Below are 22,614 nucleotides of genomic sequence, written 5' to 3'. Positions count from 1 at the left end.
AAAGCACACAGGCATCTTTCAGCTACAGTGATATTTAACTTGGTCCCAAAAGGGTCCCAACAGCTCTGCCGCTCCCCACAGCTCCCCTGGGCACACGCGGGCGCTCACGGCTGCCCTCCTTTAAGCCCACACCCCAGCAGCCGCTGGCTCCTGCCCCTGAGCAGCCCTTGCCCACCGCTGCCGTGCTGCCCTCAGCTGCCTCCCTCCCTGGCATCCTCTGCAAACCCTGGTGGGACCGAGCCGATCCCGGCACTGCCACTTGGAGCCTGCCTGAGGGGCCGCAGGGCGCACCCAGACCCGCGGTGGGGCCACAGCTCCATCCTGCTGTTCCTGTGTGAGCTGCACAGGGAAAAGACAGGAGCTGGTTCTTGCTCAGGATGGGGATTTTTATTTTGAACTCCTAGACTCCGTTTTTAGCAGCAGAGGAGCTCCCAGAGACAGGACTGGTGCTGTACCTCTTCTCCTGCTTGCAAGAACACTCGCTCTGTGACCCTCACGAGTGCAGATGGTGACTTCCAGCTGAAGCCTTTCATATTTCATGGCACTTCTCCCCAGTGCAAAAGCCAGACAGATCCCCTTAGCTTACACACACACCTGGTTTGTCTGAAGCATCCTGTTAACCACGGGAGTATCACAGGGACAGCCATACCCAGAGTTTACAGCACGAGTGAAGCCTGCCTGCAATAATCCTGCCCGGCTGGCGGATGCCCAGCACCGTGAGCTGGAGTTCCAGTGACAGGCACTATCCCAGCCCCCATGGCCTTGGCATGCTGGGGGCATGGCAGCCCTGGAAGTCTGCCAGACCCAGCTCCTTTCGGGCTTAAGTGTGGCATGAGTCTCCAGCCTCCCATTTCCAGACACTTCTTAACTGCTTCCTTCATGTTATTTTATTTCAGTGATTTAAATTTTCTGTGACATGTTTTGGCACTCGAAGAATTTTGTGAAAACCTAAATATTCCTGCTGCAAATGCTCTGTATGTTCCTCTTAAATCTTCCTGTTTATTTTATTTTTCAATACTAACAGCCAATGTTACTAATCACCTTTAGGATCATGGACTAATAAAAATATTGCGTAGTGCAAAGGCTACATCCCAAGCTCTTACAGCCCCATGGGATATGCCTACTTGTATAAAGGACAGACTAAGAATTTTTTAATCCTTTCACTCTATTTACAAAGCAAATCTGGACTTTAAATGCTTAGAGAACTGGAGAAACCATAGCCACATTCATGTATTATGCTGTGACTTTGCAGGCACGCCATAAAAAATTTACTGACAAAATAGAGCGCTCGGTGAGCCACTTAACACATTGTTAAATACCATCAGCTTTCTCTGCTTAATACTCAAGATTTTGTTCTTTAAAATACTGATTTAATTTTTTGTCTCTACAGCATGTTCTTTACTAGAGCCGGCAGTTTACAAGCAGCAGTAACAGAGGAAAAGAGCCTCCACCCAAATATTTTTTAACCAATTCCTCAAAATATATGTGCCAAAACTGGATGGAAAAAATCTGTTATTTAAACAAGAGTGCAAGAGTAACACTTTTGTGCTGCTTATCCTCCTCATCTGTCCACAAACCAACTCCTTTTTAGACTTTCCTAAACACAGTAAACCTGCAGCTCAGCACAGCAGGGTGAGCAGCAGAGCCGGCCAGGAGGCACCGCGGGGCACATCACCTTCTGGGCAGGCTGCAGTGGCACCCTGGGGGCTTCCAGAACACCACAGAGAAATCTGCAATTTGAGCCCTAAACTTCTTTGGGGAGGTGAGGGATGTAATTTGATCTTTCTTTTGCAAAGTGTAAATGCACGGAGGTTGGCAAGGCTAGGTTCAGGGCCTGAGATTTGGGAACACACTACAAAAACACTTGCTGCAATCAGGCTTCCAGCCTCATAAATATCTGCTTTACAATTACAAAGTGACAGCTGTGAAAATCTATCAAAATATTGTCTCCTTTTCCTTTTATATTGTCTTGGAAGGAATGCTGTGATAAATTTAATTCTGTTTAAATTTGAAGAGCTCTGGACTGTGTTTTTCCCAAAACTGGCACCTGGTATTTTTTGACTGTCCAAAACATTTGCTTCACTCACAATGCTTGAAGGAACAAATATGCACAACATTGATACCTACTCTGCAATATGGCAATACTCTTACCTCTTATTGGCTAAAAATACTCGTGCGAATATATCAGAATTCATTGGCTAATAAATGCCTTTTAAAATTAATTCCACATATGAGACACTGATCATGCTTTCACACCATGTTGCAATCAAAGTATAAATTTTACAGGAGAAAGGGAACAGCAGCTACAGCAACTTTCAGCTGAGTTCACCCTATGGAGCTCATTTCCACAGGAAAACAGAAGTGTCTTGATGCAGTAACTGAAATATGGTTGTTATGAAGCAATAAATCCATTGCACCTCTGTGAATTATGTCATAGGCAACACATAAGCTTAGAACTGCTACTAATTAATAGCCTTTTCTGTACTGAAGGAATCTTAGTTTGTAAAGTGATCATTTAACATTTTAGATTCCCTTACTAAGGAACTCCCTTTTGTGAGTCAATAACTACAATGTCTGAATAACCCAGAGAAAACCCACTAAGGCTGCTCCCCTCAAGTGCCCATCAAGAATATTCTGCACAAGAAATATAGGAAACAAATTAGAAAGCAGGACAGTAAACACCCAAACTCTTGTCCTGCTGATACACAGCAAAACTACCTGCTCCTGCACAGGAAGATCATTCAGTGATGAAAACAATCTTGCTCACATGTCTCCAGTGTAGCTGCAGTCACAGGTACAACCCAGCAGCACTCTGCTGCTGCAGAGCCCAGGGCTTCACTGTGCTCAAGCCAGGCTTTCTGCAGAAATCAACTGAGGCTGTGTCTTGACATGCAACAACTAAATGCCCACAGGATCAGAACTCTGGACTTGAACTTTGAGCAAAAACCAGCAGCATTTAACTAAACATATCCACTGTTTTCTGCAAGAAGCCATGACACTGAGTAGTCAAACAAAGCCAATGGATTAAAAGAACTCAGAAGTGGATACACAAAATCAAATCCTGCACACAATTCCCACTGAAATTTATGGGACACGGCGACAGACATAAACGAATCATGACATCAATTATTAATAAATTGATAAATGCTTTATTATGCACAAGAGACTAAGATGACATGACACTGTGGTTATCAAAACTGTACAACTATGCATTTACACAAGGCTCTGAAATACTGAATGCAATATGAAATACAAACGGGGTGTTCAGACTGGCCACAGGTTTTAGGAAGTAAATTTCTCCCATTCTTTGATTTGGCATTTGCATCTAAAAGAAATATACTTATTTATTCAAAGGTGAGAATATTGTGTTTGGAACTGTCAGGACACAGCAGCGAAGATCTGGTAATGCTGTGAACATCCCAATGAATGACAAACAACAACAGGGTACAACAGGCACCTCACATGAAGGGCTCCCAGCACAACCAACAGTACAGTCTTCTTGTGAAGCATGAGGTAGATATACATAACAGAAAGAACATACAGGAGAGGAATGGTTAGGAAAGAGCAGGGGAAAGGTTACAATCATCAGCATCTACAGACATTTTGCAAAATCCATTTTCATGTGGCAAATGCTACAAAAATAGCCTAACATAGAAAGATCTGATCTCTTGAATCACAAACGTAGAAATGTCCAAAACCAAATAAAGTAAAAGGTTAGAGTTAGTGATTAGACAACACATGACAGAACAAGCAGTCTACTTGGGAGTTTAAGTATCCTAATAGCTTTTACAGGCACAAGTTGTCCATTTTAAACCCAATCCTCCCAATCTGACATAAGAAGTTCCTTCGCAGTTGCTTCCATCACGCTGAAACTAACACTGACTCCCTCCACCCAAACCCCTGCTGGGACAGCCAGCAGTGTCCCTGGCCTGCAGGCCCCACAGGGCTCGGCCATGTGAGTGCAGCGTGGTGAAACCCCTGGGGCAGGGGTGGGAATCAGCACCTCAGCGCTCACCGTTCAGGGGCTGCCACCCCACACACAGAGCCTGGCAGTGCTGACAAATGGCTGCTGTAAAACCAGAGCTGTGTCAGGCCCTGAGCTGAGGGCAACTTAGCAGCTGCTGCAAAGTACTGCACACTTCTGTTATAAAGTTATTCACTGGGAATGCTTGGGTTTGGTTCTCTCTCTTTATTGAAACAGAAATTACTCTTCCATCTGCTAAGCAATTGTGCCATTTTGGTAAACTCCAACAGACAATTAACTCAGTTGTATTAAAACTGCTGAATTAAACAGCTGAGTATACCAAGTTCAGTTAATTTAAACTCTATTTCACACACAAGTCAACAAATCAAATCTTTGACCTTTATATATTTTTGGTTTATCCAATGGTATATATAAATCTGTAAATTATTCTAAAATTAGAATAAATTTTTGATAAAAAGATTGATAATGCAGCATGTTTCTCTCAAAAATATACAATTATCTATTTTACACAGAATTTTTCAACCTGTCCATCCCAACAACCAAATCTAATACTTCCTATGAGAAACTACTTAATAAAATATCTGAGGAAGGAAAGGGTTAAAACGGGGAAAGGAATTTACAAAATATGTAAATTTCACAGTAATTGAAATTAAACATTTCATATAGAGTAACTTACATTTATCTAAAACATTTAAATATATCTTTATACAGAAATTTAATGTAGTAAAATATAGCTATGATTGAAGTTAAAGACTCTAGTCTTCTTTGAAGACATCTTTAAAGACTTTACACATAGAATATGCTTTAACAATACATTCTGCTGAAGGTTAGGCAAAGCGCTTTCTTTTCAACCACACAGGCAGCACATTCATCCTCCCCACGGCTGGGAGCAGAGCCACCCTGCACACCCTTCTGCAGGGGTAACCACGCTTACATGGCACCTGTCCACGTCACCAGGCCTGCTCACTGGCCTGTAGCATCAAATATCTTTGCATGGGTAACTCTAAGGCCCCCTGCCTGCACAGACACTGAGACCAGCCCTGGTTCAGAGTCCAGCACGTACTTCCAATAGTGAGGACAAGGTGTGCAGTTACCTGCTTGCAGAGGCGTTTGCAGGATTGGTAACAGATTTGATTTAAAGTCAGTAACACTCTGCCTGATCCTGGGCACTTAAATCTTTGCATATGTTGCACTTGGACCATTCTGGCATCAGCAAGGCACAAGTGTAGAATCAGCAAGAAATCTGCAGCTCAGACTTCAGAGCAGACTATCACTCGAGTGTAATGAAGTCCCTTCGTCTCTTGCAGAACACAGGTAACCTTCACTACAACTAATGAAAGTTATTCATCTCATTTTTAGAGGAAAACAATGCTCTCTCTTCCTCAAGGAAGGATCAGTAGAACACATTACAAAGTGGCAAGTAAGAGTCAAACAATTACATGTTAAAAGTGTCTTTTTCTGCTTTTCATTTTGCATCAATCTGAAGGTGAAGATAAGGCAATGACACTAAAAATAGTGACAATTAGTACCCTTCTTCCATTTCCATATTCTGCTACTACTTTGGGACTATCCAATCATAACATTCATACAACAGTTTGACACAAACAACTGCACAACTATTTTCAGAGAATAGCAAACAACAGGGACTACTGTACATTCCTTGTGCCCTCAAACTCATCTCTTATTTCAAAGAGAATTTAGGCTAGCTAAAATATTAGAACCAAATCAACTTCTTTAGCTCATCTATCTACCATTATAAACTGAAAAGACAGTTTTTAATTTATATATATATATATATATATATATGGATTATATGTTTATGTATTGAAGGAATGCTGTGATAATTTCCAATTGGTAAAGTGGTTAGGCTGTGTATACCTAGATATAGATCTATTTGTATAAAGACATTGCCATTAAAGGTACACACCCATCTATGTTAGTGCATAAGACCATTCTTTGTCTTAATGTTTGTGTGTGCCTGTTTTTGGTATAGCAGATCAAAAAATCTCTAATAAAAGAGCTTTGGCCCATAAAACAAGAGAGGGAATGTTAGAGTGTGCTCTTTTCCAATTACTAAATCAATGACTATTATAACAAAATTACCTGGAACAAACCTGAAGCTGCAAACACAACAGGAAAGCAAATGAGATGCTCTAGCTGTAAGCTGAAAAAACAAAGATTATTCAAAAGAGGCTAAATGTAGCTGAATAATAAAATGTTATTTACCAAGGAGATCTGATATTGATGCTTTCTCGCTCAGAAAAAGAGAAATCCTTTGACCTAAGTTCACCTTTGTTCTTATTTTATGTAGTGACAGGACACGGACAATGGCTTTAAACTGAAATAGGGCAGATTTAGATTAGACATTAGGAAAAAACTCTTTACTGTGAAGATGGTGAGGAACTGAACAGGTTGCCCAGAGAAGTTGTGGATATCCCATCTCTAGAAGTATTCAAAGGCACAGTGGATGGGGCTTGAGCAACCTGGTCTAGCGGAAAGTGTCCCTGACCGTGGCAGAGGGTTGGAACTAGATGATCTTTACAGTCCCTTCCAACCCAAACCATTCTGTGATTCTATGACTGAATTCCCTTAATTAATACCTTGTGTCAATGATAAGGTTCAGGGAAAGGAAAAAATCATATAGACAAAGCAGCATTTTTCCAAACTGGCATAGATTTCACATTGAGGGCCCACAGACCCCTAGAACAGGTTGCAGTACTGTAAAATTAGTAGCTTTGTCACATGTAGCACAACATGCTAACAAGATCCAACAGGCTGCTGTGTTCACTCATGCATTGTGTGCTCATTTACACACTCACACAGTGGCTTCCCCAAAAGAAAATCAGTCTTTTTTTTCCCCCCCATAGAAAAATCCCTCCTCATTTTTTCCAGAAGCAACCAAACCGATCCTTTCAACGTTCAGAAGCTGCTGTCCGATGTCCCCACAGTCCTGTGCTGCTCCCTGGCTGTGTCCCCGGGTTAGGTGGCACTGCTGCTGGAGCAGGGGGTGCTCTGCGTGCTGCCAATGCTGTGTGCTGCACTGCTGTTCTCGGAGGCTGGTGGCGATGTAGGGACCTGCTGTCTTCCCGCTGTCTCCCCTGAGGGACAGGCAAGGGAAAAAGTGGGGTCAGGAAAAGGGAAACTGAAAATGTTCTCACAGAAGACAACAATCCATTTCTTCCCAGTCCTCCTCTTCTGGCAGTTTGTTTTCCTATGCAATTAACATATTGGGTAACAGACCTTAATTGGAGTATCTCTGAAAATGTTACCAGACTTTGGCACCTAAGCATTGCTGTGCACATGGGGAAAATAACAGTGCTGTTTCCTTGAGTCCTTGAGCATTTTACAAGCAGCTGATGGAAACTGCCAAGATCAACATTGTCTATCTTCTGTTGTCAGCTGTCATTCAAAATGGGTCCTATTACACAACTCAGACACTTTACAGCTTTGCTGTTTCCAGGAAAAAGGCCAGGAAACGTAGGTTTTAGTTTTAATGCCAGTTTATAGAGTGGCATATTTACTAAAAGTGTAGCTCAAAACAATCTTCTTCCATCAGCTGGATACCACATATCCTGAGACACAACCAGTTTTCTTCTTGTAGAAAAACAACAGGCTATCCTGAAAGCTTGACTTGATTTACTGCTAAAACAACATGCAGGAAGTTTTCCTATAGTTACCACAGTATGTGCAGCACTTAGAACCTGTAGTGAGAGCATGTCTCAACAACCCCTTCACTATTTAGATTGCCAAGTCAAGCACGTGGGGTCTCCTCACACCGTTCTGCACCTGTGGCTGGGATTGAAAGGAAAAATCCAGCTGTCAACTAAGCACGAAAGTAATAATTATGCCATGTAATGCCTCAAAGATCATAATAAGGCCACATAGGAAACCATAACTGTGGCATTTTTAAAGTTACAGTGCTCAAGTCTGTAACCTTAGCAATATTACAAAATAGTCTCTTCAAAACAGATGGCAAGACTTAAGTTTATATAATGTGCACTGTTGCTGCCCCCTCCCTTGAGCTCATCTCCAGCAAGTGAACCTGTGATCTCAGTGCAGCAACAGTCACACTGCTGCTGCCTGAGCTGCAGACCTGCTGTGGTAGCCAGCACCAGCACAGCTGCTTTCCCAGAAAAGCAGCAAGACGGAAATGATTTGTGGAATCATGGGCAGAGCAATTAGGAAAAGTCAGAGGCTAGTACATCTCCTGCCTCATGAGCTTATGGTGACACAGCTCTCCTGCTCCACATTATCCTATGTTATCCAGAACCTGATGCCATGGGTCAGGTCTGCACGCTCCTATTTTTCTTCCATGTTCAGGATTTGGTAGAGATCCCACTTCCCGTGACTGCTTCAGTGACAGGCTGAAGGCTGGAGGCACAGCCTGCATCCAGAGGGTTACAGAGCAAGGACGAGCCAGCTTCCTCCCACAGGAGCTGCTCTGGCACATCCACATGCCCTGTGTGCTGCTGCCCAGCTGCCAGAGCCCAGCTTCTCAGAACGACTGCAGAAGAAATGCGCCTTTAACGCTTTGTGTCTCAGGCCACAAAATATCCTGCAGGCTGCTCAATACTCAGAGGTGCTGCAAACAAACAAGGGAGGTCTGAGGATTTCTCACAGCAGAGGTTGCAAGTGCTCTGTGCAATGGAGCCCAGCAGATGTGCTGCTAGCTCAAGCCACAGCCACAGCCTAAGTGCACTTAAAGCCCCACAACACACAGCTCTTGCCTTACACCCCACTGGTTTAGGAATGGGGAGGAAAGAAGGGGCAGGACAGGACAGAAAAAACAACAAATTAAACTACTAAACCACACTGCTCAGGAGGCCAAAAAAACTTTTAAAAAGATGTGAAGATCTTGTTTTTAAATTCAGCATTCAGTCCAGCATTTTACTCTAGTGAGCAGATTTTGAGTCTGTTTTTCCCAGAGTAAGAAATAACTATTGTAGCTCATACACGAGCCGTGGATTTCTGCTCACAGGCAGCAGGTCAGAATCTACCCCCAGTCATCTGCAAAAAAAACAAGTTTCAGCTTTAACTTGCTTTGGAAGTGGCTTTGCAACCCCCCAGAATAAACAGTAGCAAATCAAAGTATGTGTCATTGCGCTGCACAGGCTTTCATAAGCCTTGTTTGGATGTTTCTTCCCCTCCTGACTTGCTCCCTTCTCCTCCCGTTGTTTGTGTACATGTTTTCCTTCCTTTTGTACTACAGGATATATTTATAAAGGCAGCGATAAGCAAACTCCCTTTCATTAAAACTAAACAAGAGACAAACATCAGGAGGCAGCGAGGGGGGCCGCAGAGCCCCAGCCCCGCCGCAGAAGCCACTCGGGAGGGCGGCAGAGGAAGGGCGGCCGCGGGGCTCCCCCGGCCAGGGCCCCTGGCCCCCGCCTCCCCTGCAGCTCTGCTGTCACCCGTTTTACAGACCACATGGTTGTTACACACAGCTTTGGTCAGCCTCAGCACATCAATACAATCTGTATGCCTCTAAACATAATTCATTTATAAGCCAAACACACGCTGGTTTACATGTTTCAGTAAAGCAATAGTGCAGTGCCACGGTCCCCAGCAAGCCCAATGGCTCGCTCTCTTCTCCTGGCTCCTCTGGAAAGTGTCCTAGGAGGCACCCTCCCTTCTGTTTGGGTTGGAAGGCCCCTTCCTTCCACTGTAATGGCCTCTGCAGCACCTCATTTCTAGAGCACATCAGCTCTGATGCACCACAATCACTTCTTGAATAATAACAAATTCTCTCTCAATGTTCTCAAGAAAAAAGAAAATCCAAATCACAGTGATGTTATGAACACACAGCCTAGCAACTACATCTGGACTGGCTGATTTTTCCTGTATTTTATTTCCTCAACACCTAGCTAAACCATAGCAAAGCTTTTTTTAAAAGAGTATTCAAGAAAAGGATGTAAAGAAATGTAAACGATCACTGAAGAGGCATTCTCGATCTGTCCTTTTCATGTAAACAGTTTCATGTATCTCATGTTACTGAACCAAAACTGCTCAGAATGGACACATCTCATCTATTGACAGTAAACAAACTTTTACCCATCTGAACGCAACAACATGCACTTTATTATTCACTCTTAGGAAAGCTGCCAGTTGTACTCCCTGTCCAGGAAGTCTGAATGTTTGCTTTTCTATCTCCATTTGCCAAATATAATTGGTTGCTATGTCAGTTTACTTTAAATCAGATCTCATAAAAAAGGGAGAGAAGTGGGGGAGGAGGGACACTTTTAACTTCTCAGATTTTGGAACACTTTATCCTCTTAATTTGCAGCACAGCCCGAAGAAGGGAAGCACACTTCCTCAGAGAAGGCAGGGACGGATGTTTTCTGTAACACACTTTACAAGGTTTAACGGTCCCATTAACTAATCAGGCTTGTGCCTGTCTCTCCTAAACATACTCAGTGAACCCTACTAAGACACATATTACATTGATACATATTTATATGGTTAAATTATGAAGAGTTTCTGCATTCATGCACACTGCAAAACTTTTGCTTCTTTACAAGGCCCCTAGAGAAATGAGGTTAATTGTGGCCAATGTCTGGCATTTCCCTTAGTTCTTGGGTGCTCTCCAGGCAGCACCAACACCTTTCATGCCCTTTAACTGACTAGAGAAAGGATCAAAAGTACTGAGTCTTTTTGCAGACAAGTCAGCTAAAAGTCCTCCTCTGTTGTTCTGATATTAGCTTTCCCTCTCTCTTCTTTTAGTACCTGTGTATCATAGGACATCTCTACTCCATGTCAAATTGCTTCAGAAAATCTAGAATTTTCTAAAGCACAGCTGTGATGCTTTGGCAGAAATTTTTCATGATTGAAATTAGCAAAAGCCCTACACGACAACACAACAATCCTTGCTCAATATCTGGAGATGAAATCCTACCTATTTTGTGGCTCCTTTCTGCTATCACTTGCTTGAGGTTTTAATGCTAATGGCCTATCAAGACAAACAAAAGAGCTCATTCACATAACACCTTCTTTGTTAGCAGCAGAGACACACTAATAAAATTGTATCAGCAAATCTTACTACTGGCAAAAATGTGGCCTTTTGCTGCATTGCACATAGCACTACAGCAACAAAAATAACTCATTTCACACATCCCAAGCTGCCATTCTCTACCAGCAGTAGCTTTTATCTGTGCTCTGAGTATCAGCAAAAGAGAGCTCTAGAATGAACTCATATTTTCCAACCTTTTGTCTAAACCATATATTGGAAACCCAGTACTGCTTACAACAAAAGACGCAATTTCAGAACACGATTCAGCAATGCATAAATTCTCTAATGGCAGAAGACAGCCACTCTGTAGATGAAATTTGGATTATCTTTTTTTCTTCCCCTCCTCAAGTTAATAAAAGCCTGCAGCGAGCTCTGAAATGTTTCCACTGCAGCTGGATTATCTTGTCTGCCACAGCAGTTGGCCTCTAAGAGGCTGCCAGAACCTTTGCTGCCTTTGCTGCAAGTTATGCTTTGTAGACACAAGACACTATGCACAGAAAAATTATGTGCACAGGAACATAGGTGCACTTTCACAATCCTTTGAAAATCTGAACCAGAAAACTTCCTAGATAATTTTTATCATTTCTGTGATTCTCTAATCTGGTGAGTTAGTGTCCCCTTTTTTTCTTATATTCATTTACTACTTTTTGTGTGACCTTTTTCTCCACTTATTTCCATCTCTCAAGCACAAAGCCAGAGCAGCTGCCCTCTCCACTACTTGTATGTGGTCACCATGACTGATGTCCTTCACTAATATAATTCTTTCAATGGGATTGGTCCATGCTCTACTGTTGCTGAAGGATTTATCATGTTGGCTTCCCAGTGTTCCTTGACTACTGACACACAACGTGTCTATAGATGGTTCTGTGTGTGAATACAGATTGAAATTCCACAAATGCAGGAGCAGGGGTATTAATTTAACAATTAGTTAAATTTTTTTTGTTAATAAAGGTTACTCATATGGGAACTACTTAACTTCCCACTTACTCACTGAAATAGCACTTACTTTTCTTCCACAATGTTTCAGTACTTATATGAGACAGAATTATACAATTTATACATATTATCACAACCTTTAAATTTTCCATGTTTGCTTCAGTTCCAAACAAGTTTCATACACAGCTGATGCACTGAGAAGTATTAAACTGCTTATACAAAAATTGTTGCACTGCCAAATGGAAAAAATGCCATAGCTTTTATTTCCAAATTAACATAAGCTTCTACGTCATAATATTTACAGAAGCCGTGACCCAACAGGGCTGGATTCTCACTCCTAAATAGCTTTCATGAGGTTTCAGATGCCAGAAAAAAACCCCTGAAGTGGGCTACAGGCAAATTTCAGTGCTCTAGAGCTGCACAGGCTTGGAGTAATTGACCTCACATTTTTCCCACCTCCCAGATCTTGGTAGGGTCTCATGAGGTCTAAAGTAGAAGTAGCTGGGAGCCCAGAATACTCTAGGGATCCTGAGATACCCCATAACCCACAAGCAGCCAAGGTCATATGCTGGAAATCAAGGCTCTACCAATGTCCAGTCCTTGCCTGGGCCATGCAACAGAAAGCTCCCCAAATGCCCTCTTCTTTCAGTACAATATTCCATTTTCGCTAATTTAGTTTAGCATGGGAAAAAAGTCTGAGACACTGGAAAATTATCTGTGATTAGAGGCTGCACCAATTCAGACACATTCCTAAGTATTTGGTTGCACACAATCAAGATTACACGTGACTTCTAGCAATTGAAAATAGTAGTTGAAGAATGAAGGAATAAATAATTGTGGCAAAATTCCATGTAATCAAGGGCCAAGAAAAATTTTCACGTCTAGTTATAGTCAGAATATATCTGTTCAGATAAAGTATTCTCTTAACCATTTGGCACATGTCTTGTACACATCAGCCTAATGCAGTAACTGCAAAAAAAAAAAAATTCAAAAGTAGTATGGGAACCAAAAGGGATCCATTAACTGAACTATTAGATAAATTCAAAATACAGAGATGTTACTAATGATAACACACAAGCGAGGAATACTCAGTTTTACTCATGTCCCAGGTGAGTTTCCAAGACTTGTGTTTAAAATTATTTAAGCAAATTTTAAACCGTAACACGTAACATCTCCCTCTAGGGAAGGGCGGGTATCATTGGGCTGATACGCAATAGAGGCTCATGGGAGGAGCTGCTGGAAACCTCCTGAGTAAGAAGAGAGAGCAAGGCAGTAAAACAGGCCAGGGTGAGCAGTGGTGGCTCGCTGCCCTCCCTCCCTCTCCGTGCAGGGGCCGTGGTACCTGTGCGCGAGTAGATGAACCAGAGCGCTCCGGTCAGCAGCGCTCCGATCACGAACGCCGCGAAGGCGATGCCCACCACCGTCAGCGTGTCCAGCCCGTACAGCACCGCTGCTCAGGGAAACACAAACACAGGCACTGCTTAATTCAGAGGCAGAAATCCTACAGAAATTCACCCCAATTCTTGCATAGAAACGTTTTTTTGAAATTTCATAGTTAACTAAGCACGGCTTTGAGAAACCAACTGGCAGATTTGCATCAAGGAAATTAAAGTTCCACATCACAAAGCAAAACTCCAGCTCAGCACACCCAAGCCTGGAAAATGTTGCAAAAATTAAGCATTTTTGGTTGGCTGTTAATAACTTGCTTTCAATTAAGTATTCATTTATCTTTAAAGTGCGCTTTAAAAAGGCTGAAATGTTTGGCAAAAATGTTTTTCATTTAAATGGCTTAACATCCAAACAAACTTTCCCCTACATCTCCTCAAGTTCAGTCTGAAATCTAGGTGGAGAACGGAACTGCTGTTAAGAGGAAAGAGATGCCAGCAAAAAGTCAGCAAAAACATAAATAGAAACAATTGTTTTTCACATTTGGCAACACTTTCAATAACTGAAATTAATTCCAGATCACAAAAATAGAAGCACACACACATAAATCACTTTATAGGGGAGAGGCCTTTTTGTAGGACCATTTCAAGGGTAACAGCATTTGGTTCCTGGAGGTATTGTCCTCCAGTGCTAATCGTCCAAACAGAAACATTTTTGGCCTCTGTGTTTTTCTTCTTGATAATTAGAAATACTACGAAATTTAAGAATCATTCTGCAATCTTTTAGGGAAATTTCTTCTTAAAAACCTGATTTCTAGTTTTAGTATTTTTAATATCTCCCAGTGCAGAAAATTTCTTAGTCCAAGGAATAACATTTTACTGACTATGCTGGCCAGGAAATGAGCTGACTGGATCTTAGTAGTATCCTTCAGTGGAATATTTTCAGTTCTCAGAACACAACCAACACCCTCACTTTACACATCCTGCATGCAGCAGATGCCCCTAAGGACATCCCTCATCCTCTTTTGACAAAAGGCTTCTCCAGCAGCTCCTGTTGGCAAGGGCCTTCAGGACCCATTTCTGGGTATTTGTGACCTAGTTTGCATATACAACACCTGACAGATAGTGTCTTAGAAGGGTTTTCTTTCATTTTTTCCATGAGATTGTTTCTAGTTCCTTTGGCTACTTCTAGACATTGAAATGCAAACACAAAAGACTAAACTCAACAGTTTTTTCCACCAGGCACCAGTCAGTGTCCTCTCCTCTTAGGAGGAAACATAGTGGAGAGAAGAAAGTTGCATGGAGAAGTGGCAGAAGCAGAATTGCTCACTGCCTTTGCTATTTTGAACAAATTTAGTCTTGAAGACACAGGGACAGGAGCAGAAGAAAATCCTTCCTTGCACTTCCTCTTTAAATCTCCCTTTTCTCCATTCATTCTCACTTCTGGCCACACATCATCTGCACCTTCCTGTTTATTTTCTTCTAGTGCTGCTTCTCTCCTCTTCTGGGTCACTAATCAACCCTGATTCATTCACTACACCAAATTAACACTAAAACCAAAGAAATGAATCCATATCAAGGCAGTGATCTCATGTAAGCATGGCCTGTACGTGCTGGTGCTGGAGCACGTGGGGCTGTGGTGCAGGACAGGAGTGAGGCTCAAACAGGACACAGGTAGGACACAGAAGCTCTGAGGGATGGCACTGCTGCTCTAACTCTGCTGTTGGGAAGCTGTAGCCTCAGCAGAGAGGGGAGATAACACACACACACCAGCACATGAACTTTCTAGGGCTGAAACTCTCAGTGGTGTTTCCCCAAACCTGATTTTCACATACACAAAGGTCACAGTCCTCCCCTGAACACTGATGGGAACCTCTCAATCAACAATACAGCCAGAATTCTGTTCTGTCTCTGAATTAAACATGCACACACTCAGAAAGCTTGAAGAGAATTTTCTTAATTTATCTCATGCTTTGTAGACAAACATTTAAAGATGAAAAGAGGTTGTTTTAAGAGTTACTTACGTGGCTGTCTCACGTTTGGCTTTGGAAGGGACGGATCTAATTTAAAACAAAGAAAATGCACAAAACATTAATCAGATAGAGTTCCACATTGAGCTTACAAACTATGCAGGTTCGGATCTGACAGAAAGACATGAACTGTAATTTTTACAAACCATGAATTTCAAGAAAAGCAGACCAAATTCAGTAATCTCACTCATCTCAGAAAAATTCTTTTCATATATTAATTATTCCTCAAGGGACTCTATCTACAGTATAGTTCATGCACTGTATATTTTGCTGGCAAATACACTGCAACCTTTCCCAAATCAGATGTCATCAGGCCTGACCCACAGTAACTCTGGTTACCCCTCTGTGGAACTCTTAAAGTTCACAGATTGTGAAGGAACAAAGATTCTGTTAAGGTGATTACATTCATCTGACCACTCACTAATCATGACATACCAGCACACTGAATCTCACACACACACACAAAAGCACACACTTATTAAACATCAGTGAGTTTTATAGCACAATATATACTGCTTTGTCCAAATTGCATGAATATGTGTTGATTTACCCATTTTCCTGAGTCCTACATAGTATTCAGTCTTGCAAGTTCTAAGTTGTGTGGGTTTGGGTTTTTTTTTGTTGTTGTTGTTTGCTTTTCCTTTTTGTTGTTTTTTTGGAGGGGGAAGTTAAAAAATTTATACATAAAAAATAAAAGTTCATAGGTATTGTTCAAAGATCAAAGATATTATTTTAGGCAAGAATATAAAATATCATCATCCTGGTGATAAAGATATCACCCCATAACAGAAAGAGACAAGTAAATGTTTAAAAAATTAAGAAATTCCCCTCCTTTTTCTTAACTGGCCTCTCTTATCTTTCTCCAAGAATGCCACTTCAAGCAGAAGAGCTAGAGATTCTGGCTTCAGACCCAGAGACCTGTTTGGTTAGCTGCAGCTTGATTCTGGATTGCCCAGCAACTCAGGGGTTTCATTTATATTCTGGTATATCTGAGTGTGATCAGTGCAACAGATGTAGAAGGATTTGATAAAACTGTATTTCAATACTTGGTTTTGTATCTTTAGCAACTGGAAAAAATAGTTTAATTCATTTCAATGCAAACATAACAGCCCAAGAATACTGATAATAAATATATTCATTTATTTAAAGTGTTCTTAAATAAGACTATGCTTCTAACTTCTAAAGCCCAGATGGCAGCACCAAACTTCCAGCAATATCCTTTAGATCATTAGGCCCTGAGAGACACGTGCCTACAAAACCCAAAAAGCATTTTATTCTTAAACTGTGTTATTGTTTTGTTCCAACACATGAGTATCTCTTGCAGATCCCTTTTGGCAGATGGTCCAAAACAGGTGGAACAGTAATAGCAAACAGGTGAGGACATGGAGAGTGTGTGGGGTAGCATATGCACAAATAATCTGGAAAGTTATCAAGTGCACATAACAGCAAAAATATAACTGAATGTAAGATCTGCAAGGAGGGCTGGACTGAAACCAAGGAGACCTGTAAAGTACAAACATGGGTAAGGGCACTGTCAGATTGTCCAAACACTCCACTGGCATACCCCAAGTGCCAAGAAAATGCCTTCTGAGCTGAGGGGAAATTGAATTTTCCATGCTATTTCTATCACTGGCCTCTCCACAGACAATATGAAATCAGCTAATGATAAGCTGTGTAACTCATTATCAGTTCTCTTCAGACATCCAGTTCTTAAATACATTTTATTGTGATTTTCTCAGAGCAACTTGGAAACAGTGAGAATCACTGAGGTCTACTAAAACCATCTAATTTAAAAACAAGTGCTGCCAGCCTTTAGAATTATCAACATTTTCTATACCTTTGTAGGATAGAGGCACTTATTAATTACCCTTTTGACCTTCTTTCGATGACCTGTCTGTTTTTGCTGTGGAAATAATAATCTAAATTTTCCACTTAGCAAAAATCTGAACAACATTGGTAGATTATTTCAACAGAACATGTATTTCCTAGCATATAAATGGCCATCCATGTGCCTTTCATGGGAGTGGGAGAGAGCATGGGGAAATGCAGGAATGCAAAGGGAATGTATGTGGCATGGAGTTAGGTTTTAATCACCTCCATTGGGATCTACTGCAAATTCTCATTCAGATATAGCATTGTGATTTCTAATACAGGCAATGGCATGTAATTTTTGTCTGAAGAAAAAAAAAAACCTTTGCAATGACCAGTTTGTTCTGACCTTTGAAATGTCAAGCCCATGACTTTCACATGTGGCTCGATAAGGAGAACCAGGGGCAGTACCTCACACAGAGTGGTTTGCAATAGTAAAAGCTGGTTCTGTTCACATCAAAGAAAATTTACCTCTGAGAGGTAAATCCTCCTGTTTAACAATGTGATATAATTTCTTCTCCAAATCTTAGGTTCACGTATTGGCCAACAATGGCATTTGGCTTTAAGAACGGGGTTTTGATTCACTGCAGAACTGCACACCAACAAAGCTACATTGTTCATGTGCCACTTTGTATTTTGTCTGAAAGCTGGGATATGCTGGGGAGATTTCCACCAAGAGTCCTACAATTATACCAAATCACCCACAATGCAACAAAATACTCTATCACACTGTTGTCTTGTCAGTAATCTTTATAAATTTAGCTTGTCTTTGCACACTGAGACCTTGTGCCTCTAACAAAGACAACATTCTGAGAGGAGCCCGAGATGGGAGCTGTGCACAATGCTCCACACATCATAAGGACAAGAGAGCTGAAGTACGAGTCTGTTTAGTGAAAGACGAATTTCACTTGCAGGATTTACTCATTCCCAACAGAAAATCTACTGAAATAATATGAGAGCTGAGCAAAATGGAAGTCCAGAATCAGGCCCAAAGCACAGTTTTAATGGGAACAGCAACAGATCAAATACTTTACTTTAACTCATAGTGGATTTGGTCTGTATTAACAATTTTGTTAAAAACCCTCCGAACTAAATATGAGCTGACTTGCAGAATTAGACAGAAACAGTTGTTGTCTATGTCCCCTAGCAATGCTGTATTTCAACTTTAAATAGTTCAAAGACTAACAGCACGCACTGTAAAACAGAGATTAAATGACTCCTGATCACCACCCTTTTGATGCTCCCTGAAAAGCATTCCAGAGGTCAAACAGCCTTTGGACACTATTGGAAGATTTTCATGTGTATGGGAAGCCACTGAAGCTTCTTATGAAACATCAATGCAAATACAAAAAGGAAAGATAAATGAACATATTTTCTTCCAGGACTGCATCAAAACATGACTGATGCTCTTGTCAGAGTGATCTACTAAGAAAAACTTTTTAATTAAATGAAACTTAGAACAGTTCTTACTTCTCATCACTCACAGGGCATATTCTTAAACTAGAATAAGGTCCCATCATGCTGTTTGACATTACCTCATAATGCACTTCAGCCTCTCCAACTCCTTCAACCAGTTACTAACCACACTCTTTTTTTTTCCCAAGAAAGATTACATAATCAAACAAGTCCCACCAAAGTGGAGCCCCTTTGTGCATACTATCCTTTGCTCTTCATAGTTTAAGAATGTAGTGAGTCTCCAGGGGCCACCTCTTTGCCTTATAAACTTATCAGGCTTTAAGATCCTCAATACTTTGTGATTCTATTATTATTATTCATAAATTTATATTTACAAGCACAATAAATAAAGGACACAGCAGAGAGCACAAGACTGCCTTTGATCTCTGGGCAGCAAGAAATTGCTCCAAATGCTACTGCTACATTCATACTTCCAAAACCCATGTTATTCTGTACTACTTTGAGTATTCCCCTCTCAATGTTCAGCAAACCCACATGTCCAGAGAACAGTAACGTGATTAAAAAATGGCTGTGACTTGGCCTGATGCCTGCTGCCAGGAATATGTCCTAACAAGTAACATCTTACAGACACAGCACCAGCACAAGATTATACAATGTCACATGCTCCCTCATTTCAAGTGACTGTATGTTACATAATATTCTATATATATATAGCATAATTAAACAGGTCAAGCTCATTTATATACCTTCTTGTTTTCCTTCATGTGTTATTACAACAAGGGGCTTGGTGAAGGTTTTCTTGTTGTGCATCATGGCTAGGATCATATCCACATTGAGAGAAGTGCAAGCTTCATCAGGAGGAATGCACTGGAGTGCAAAGAACAGAGGTCAGAGTCACCCATCTGCCAGTGGCACAGCTGCCTCATAACCAGTTTACCCTACACAATTTACCAAAAACTGAGAACTTCCAAACAACCTTATCTTTTGTAGCAATCAGATTACAGTATTATCTAATATGGTGCATGTCTTTGGAAATTAAAGCTAACATTGTTTGTGCTTTGGATATGCATTGAAAAGATAAACTTGAACCACTTGTGCAATAAAAAACAATTTCTATTTGTAGCCACCTAAAGAAATTTAAACAGCAACTGCAAATTATGTAGTCAAAATGCACAGTATAATAACTCTTATCTACTAAAACTCTGAGCCTAGAGATATCATGTTCATTAGACAATTCCATAGAAAACTATTTATTACCTTCAGTATTCAGATGAAAAAATACACTGTTTTTATCTAAATCAGAAGTTTTGATAAATTTAATTAATTACTGACCTTTGGCAGTCCTTGAGTATCTTTGCCTTTATTTGTACACAAAGTCAGCTCGCAGTGAAGAAAGAGCAGTGAGATGTTGAACATTGGTTTAAACACAAAGCTAAATCTTTTTCTGTCCTTCTGTGCATGTGGTATTGGAAAGTTCTTTTTCTCAATATTGTAGAATTTAACAGATTCATCTTTAGGACAAATGTTTTCTATAATGGTATAGTCAGACATTCTATCTGGATTTGAAAACGGGGAAACAAAGCACGTTTGAATAGCAAAGCCCAGCAATCTGTCAGCTTTAGTCACAGACACCTGTATTAAAGAAAGAGACAGCAAGATCTCAGAAATGACATTTTTAGTTCACATTTCATTAATATTTTCAACAATTTTTTAAGCAGTTTTCCAGTGCCATTTCCAATCTGCAGTATTTTGAAGGCTAAATGTTAAGGGTAAACTGTCAAACTGAGAGACAGAAAATCTGTGGTTTCAAAACCAGCAGCTGTTTAATAGCATAACCATGCATAAATACAGCAATCCCTTATCTTTCTGAAAGCAGATGAACTCCCCCCCAGATAAGGCACACAGTAATGTCTGTGTCTGCCACCTGAGATGGCAGTGCCTCCCTTAGGCACACAGGCTACAACAGAGCTCTATGGAAATCAATCACTAATTCCATGGTTTTGTATCTGTTCAAAATTATAATGAAAACAGGGGAAAAAAAAGGCAACAGACACAACAGAGAATCCACCCCCAGCCAAGAGAGGAATGCAAAGGCAGAGAGGAGGTCATGGTCTGATGTGTGGGTGGCATTCCTGGGCTGGAGGGGGTGACGGAGCCTCCTAAAAAGCCGTCATTTCTTGTGAAAGGATCCTTTTAGCTTATTGTAAGTTTGAAATTCATATTCTTTTATGAAAAATAATTAAGACTGAAAGCCTCCAGTGCCCTGATGTTGCTCAGCTGGATTGGAATGCAGACAATAAATGCTACAGAATAATTCAAAGGAAAAAATAAATGGAATTTGTAACAAATGAGGCACGTTGCTCTTAATAAACAACAGAAGCATTTATCCAACCATTAACACTGCCCAATGAAACAGTTCCACAAGAAATCTTCTTAGAAGAAATGTGCCTTATATGCATATTTAATCCATATGTGCTGCATGTATCTTTAAGGAAGAGGCTGCCAAATTGTGTGGTCTATGCAGTCTGGATTCTAGGAGTTTTGCTGTGAATAAAAGCATTTCTCCTTTTTTCTCTCCCTTATGTGAGCAGCAATCAAATTAGAGATGAAGGGATGTGCTGAAGCATCTAAGCAGAAAGACTATCTTCTAAAAAGAGCAGAAATAAAGATGGATGAACAAAAGTCAGCCACAGATACTGACAGGAAACAAGATGATGGTGTAAACTAATTAAAAAAAGAGATTATGGAAAGTAGGACAGGCATATTACAGTTAATGAAATAAAAAGATGAATGATATCTCAAGGAAAGAAAAGAAACACAGGAGGAAGATGGAAGATCAAAATATGGTAAGAAAACGACAGCAGAGAAGAAAGAATAAAATTCCAGAATCCAAAAGATTCAAACACAAAAAAACCCTTACCAAACAAGGACAATGGAGATATAGAATTTTTACCAAATATGTGTTTATCAAAACCCAAAAATATTTTTCTTAGTAACAAATGCAAAAGAGAAACAAAAAAGAGGGAAAAAAACCCAGAGTCATCTTAAAAAATGGAGTCACTGAAGTTCAAAACTGATATGTTTTCCACTGTGCAAGAAAGAAAAACAGAATAAAAAGGCTTTTGCCAGGAAAGGTGATGAAGAAATCAGAACATCTGTCTGAATAAACAGCTCCAGCAGGCTCAGAGTCAGGGGGATTCATCCCAGATCAATGAAGGAAGTGGATGGTTTTAAGTGTTTGTTATAAAAACATTCTTAACTGAGTGTAACAGACTTTATTTTTTGCATTAGCTGTCTTAAGTACTTTCCACTGGGCAGAGAAAAAAGAAATTACAAAGGACACTGAAATAATGAAGAAAACTGCACCAAAGGGGTCACTGTGCTTATCATGTGCAACATGGGCTCCCAAAGAGGAACTGACTTGGGCAAGAGGAACACAGCACAGCACTGCTGCTTTTTCCTGGTCTTACAACCCTATAGCTCACACCTTGTGATTTACTTGCCTAGAAACTGGCAATACTTCTTCATTGCCAAAGCTGCATTTATTAATGTCTACCACTATTTGAAAATCCAAAATTCTGTTCGCATAGCTGCATCTTTAAAAATACTGACTGTATTGGTGTGAAATTCCACAGATTTCATAAGCAACTCAGCAACACATGGAAATATTGTGCAAAATGTACCCGAAGTCAAAGGTACCCAGCTGTTGATTTTGTTTTAGTGTTATTTACCTAAATCTGCTAGATCTCTTATGTGGCAGCATTCAAAAGGATTATAACTGATGTTTTTAAGCTGACTGGAGAGAGACCACAATTTGTATTGACTGAGAACCTGAGAACACTAGCATATGAAAGACACACATTTGTAATAATTTTTTTGCAATTCTACATCTTTCAGATGAGGTTCAGACACACAATAAAAGGAACCCATCAGAACATGCCAGTTCAGAGTATGAGCTCAGAAACCACCTTCAATTTTGGTATGGAA

General features: G+C 40.6%; 1 protein-coding gene across 1 annotated transcript in view; it reads right to left on the bottom strand.

The window, feature by feature from the left end:
• Positions 1 to 3,126: 3,126 nt before the first annotated feature.
• Positions 3,127 to 22,614, bottom strand: part of TGFBR3 (transforming growth factor beta receptor 3) — a 108,610-nt gene continuing 89,122 nt past the window's right edge. Inside the window, exons 13-17 of the mRNA XM_054638542.2 lie at positions 19,960 to 20,259; positions 19,374 to 19,494; positions 15,337 to 15,372; positions 13,270 to 13,377; positions 3,127 to 7,083 (exon numbers count right to left, since the gene is read on the bottom strand). Of these exons, the coding sequence (XP_054494517.2) occupies positions 6,965 to 7,083; positions 13,270 to 13,377; positions 15,337 to 15,372; positions 19,374 to 19,494; positions 19,960 to 20,259 (684 nt within the window). The 3' untranslated portion in view covers positions 3,127 to 6,964. The remainder of the gene's footprint in view (positions 7,084 to 13,269; positions 13,378 to 15,336; positions 15,373 to 19,373; positions 19,495 to 19,959; positions 20,260 to 22,614) is intronic.

The sequence above is a fragment of the Agelaius phoeniceus genome, chromosome 8, assembly GCF_051311805.1.
Source record: "Agelaius phoeniceus isolate bAgePho1 chromosome 8, bAgePho1.hap1, whole genome shotgun sequence".
NCBI lineage: Eukaryota > Metazoa > Chordata > Aves > Passeriformes > Icteridae > Agelaius > Agelaius phoeniceus.
The sequence above is the reverse complement of the archived record's forward strand: the minus strand, read 5'-3'. Positions and strand labels throughout refer to the sequence as shown.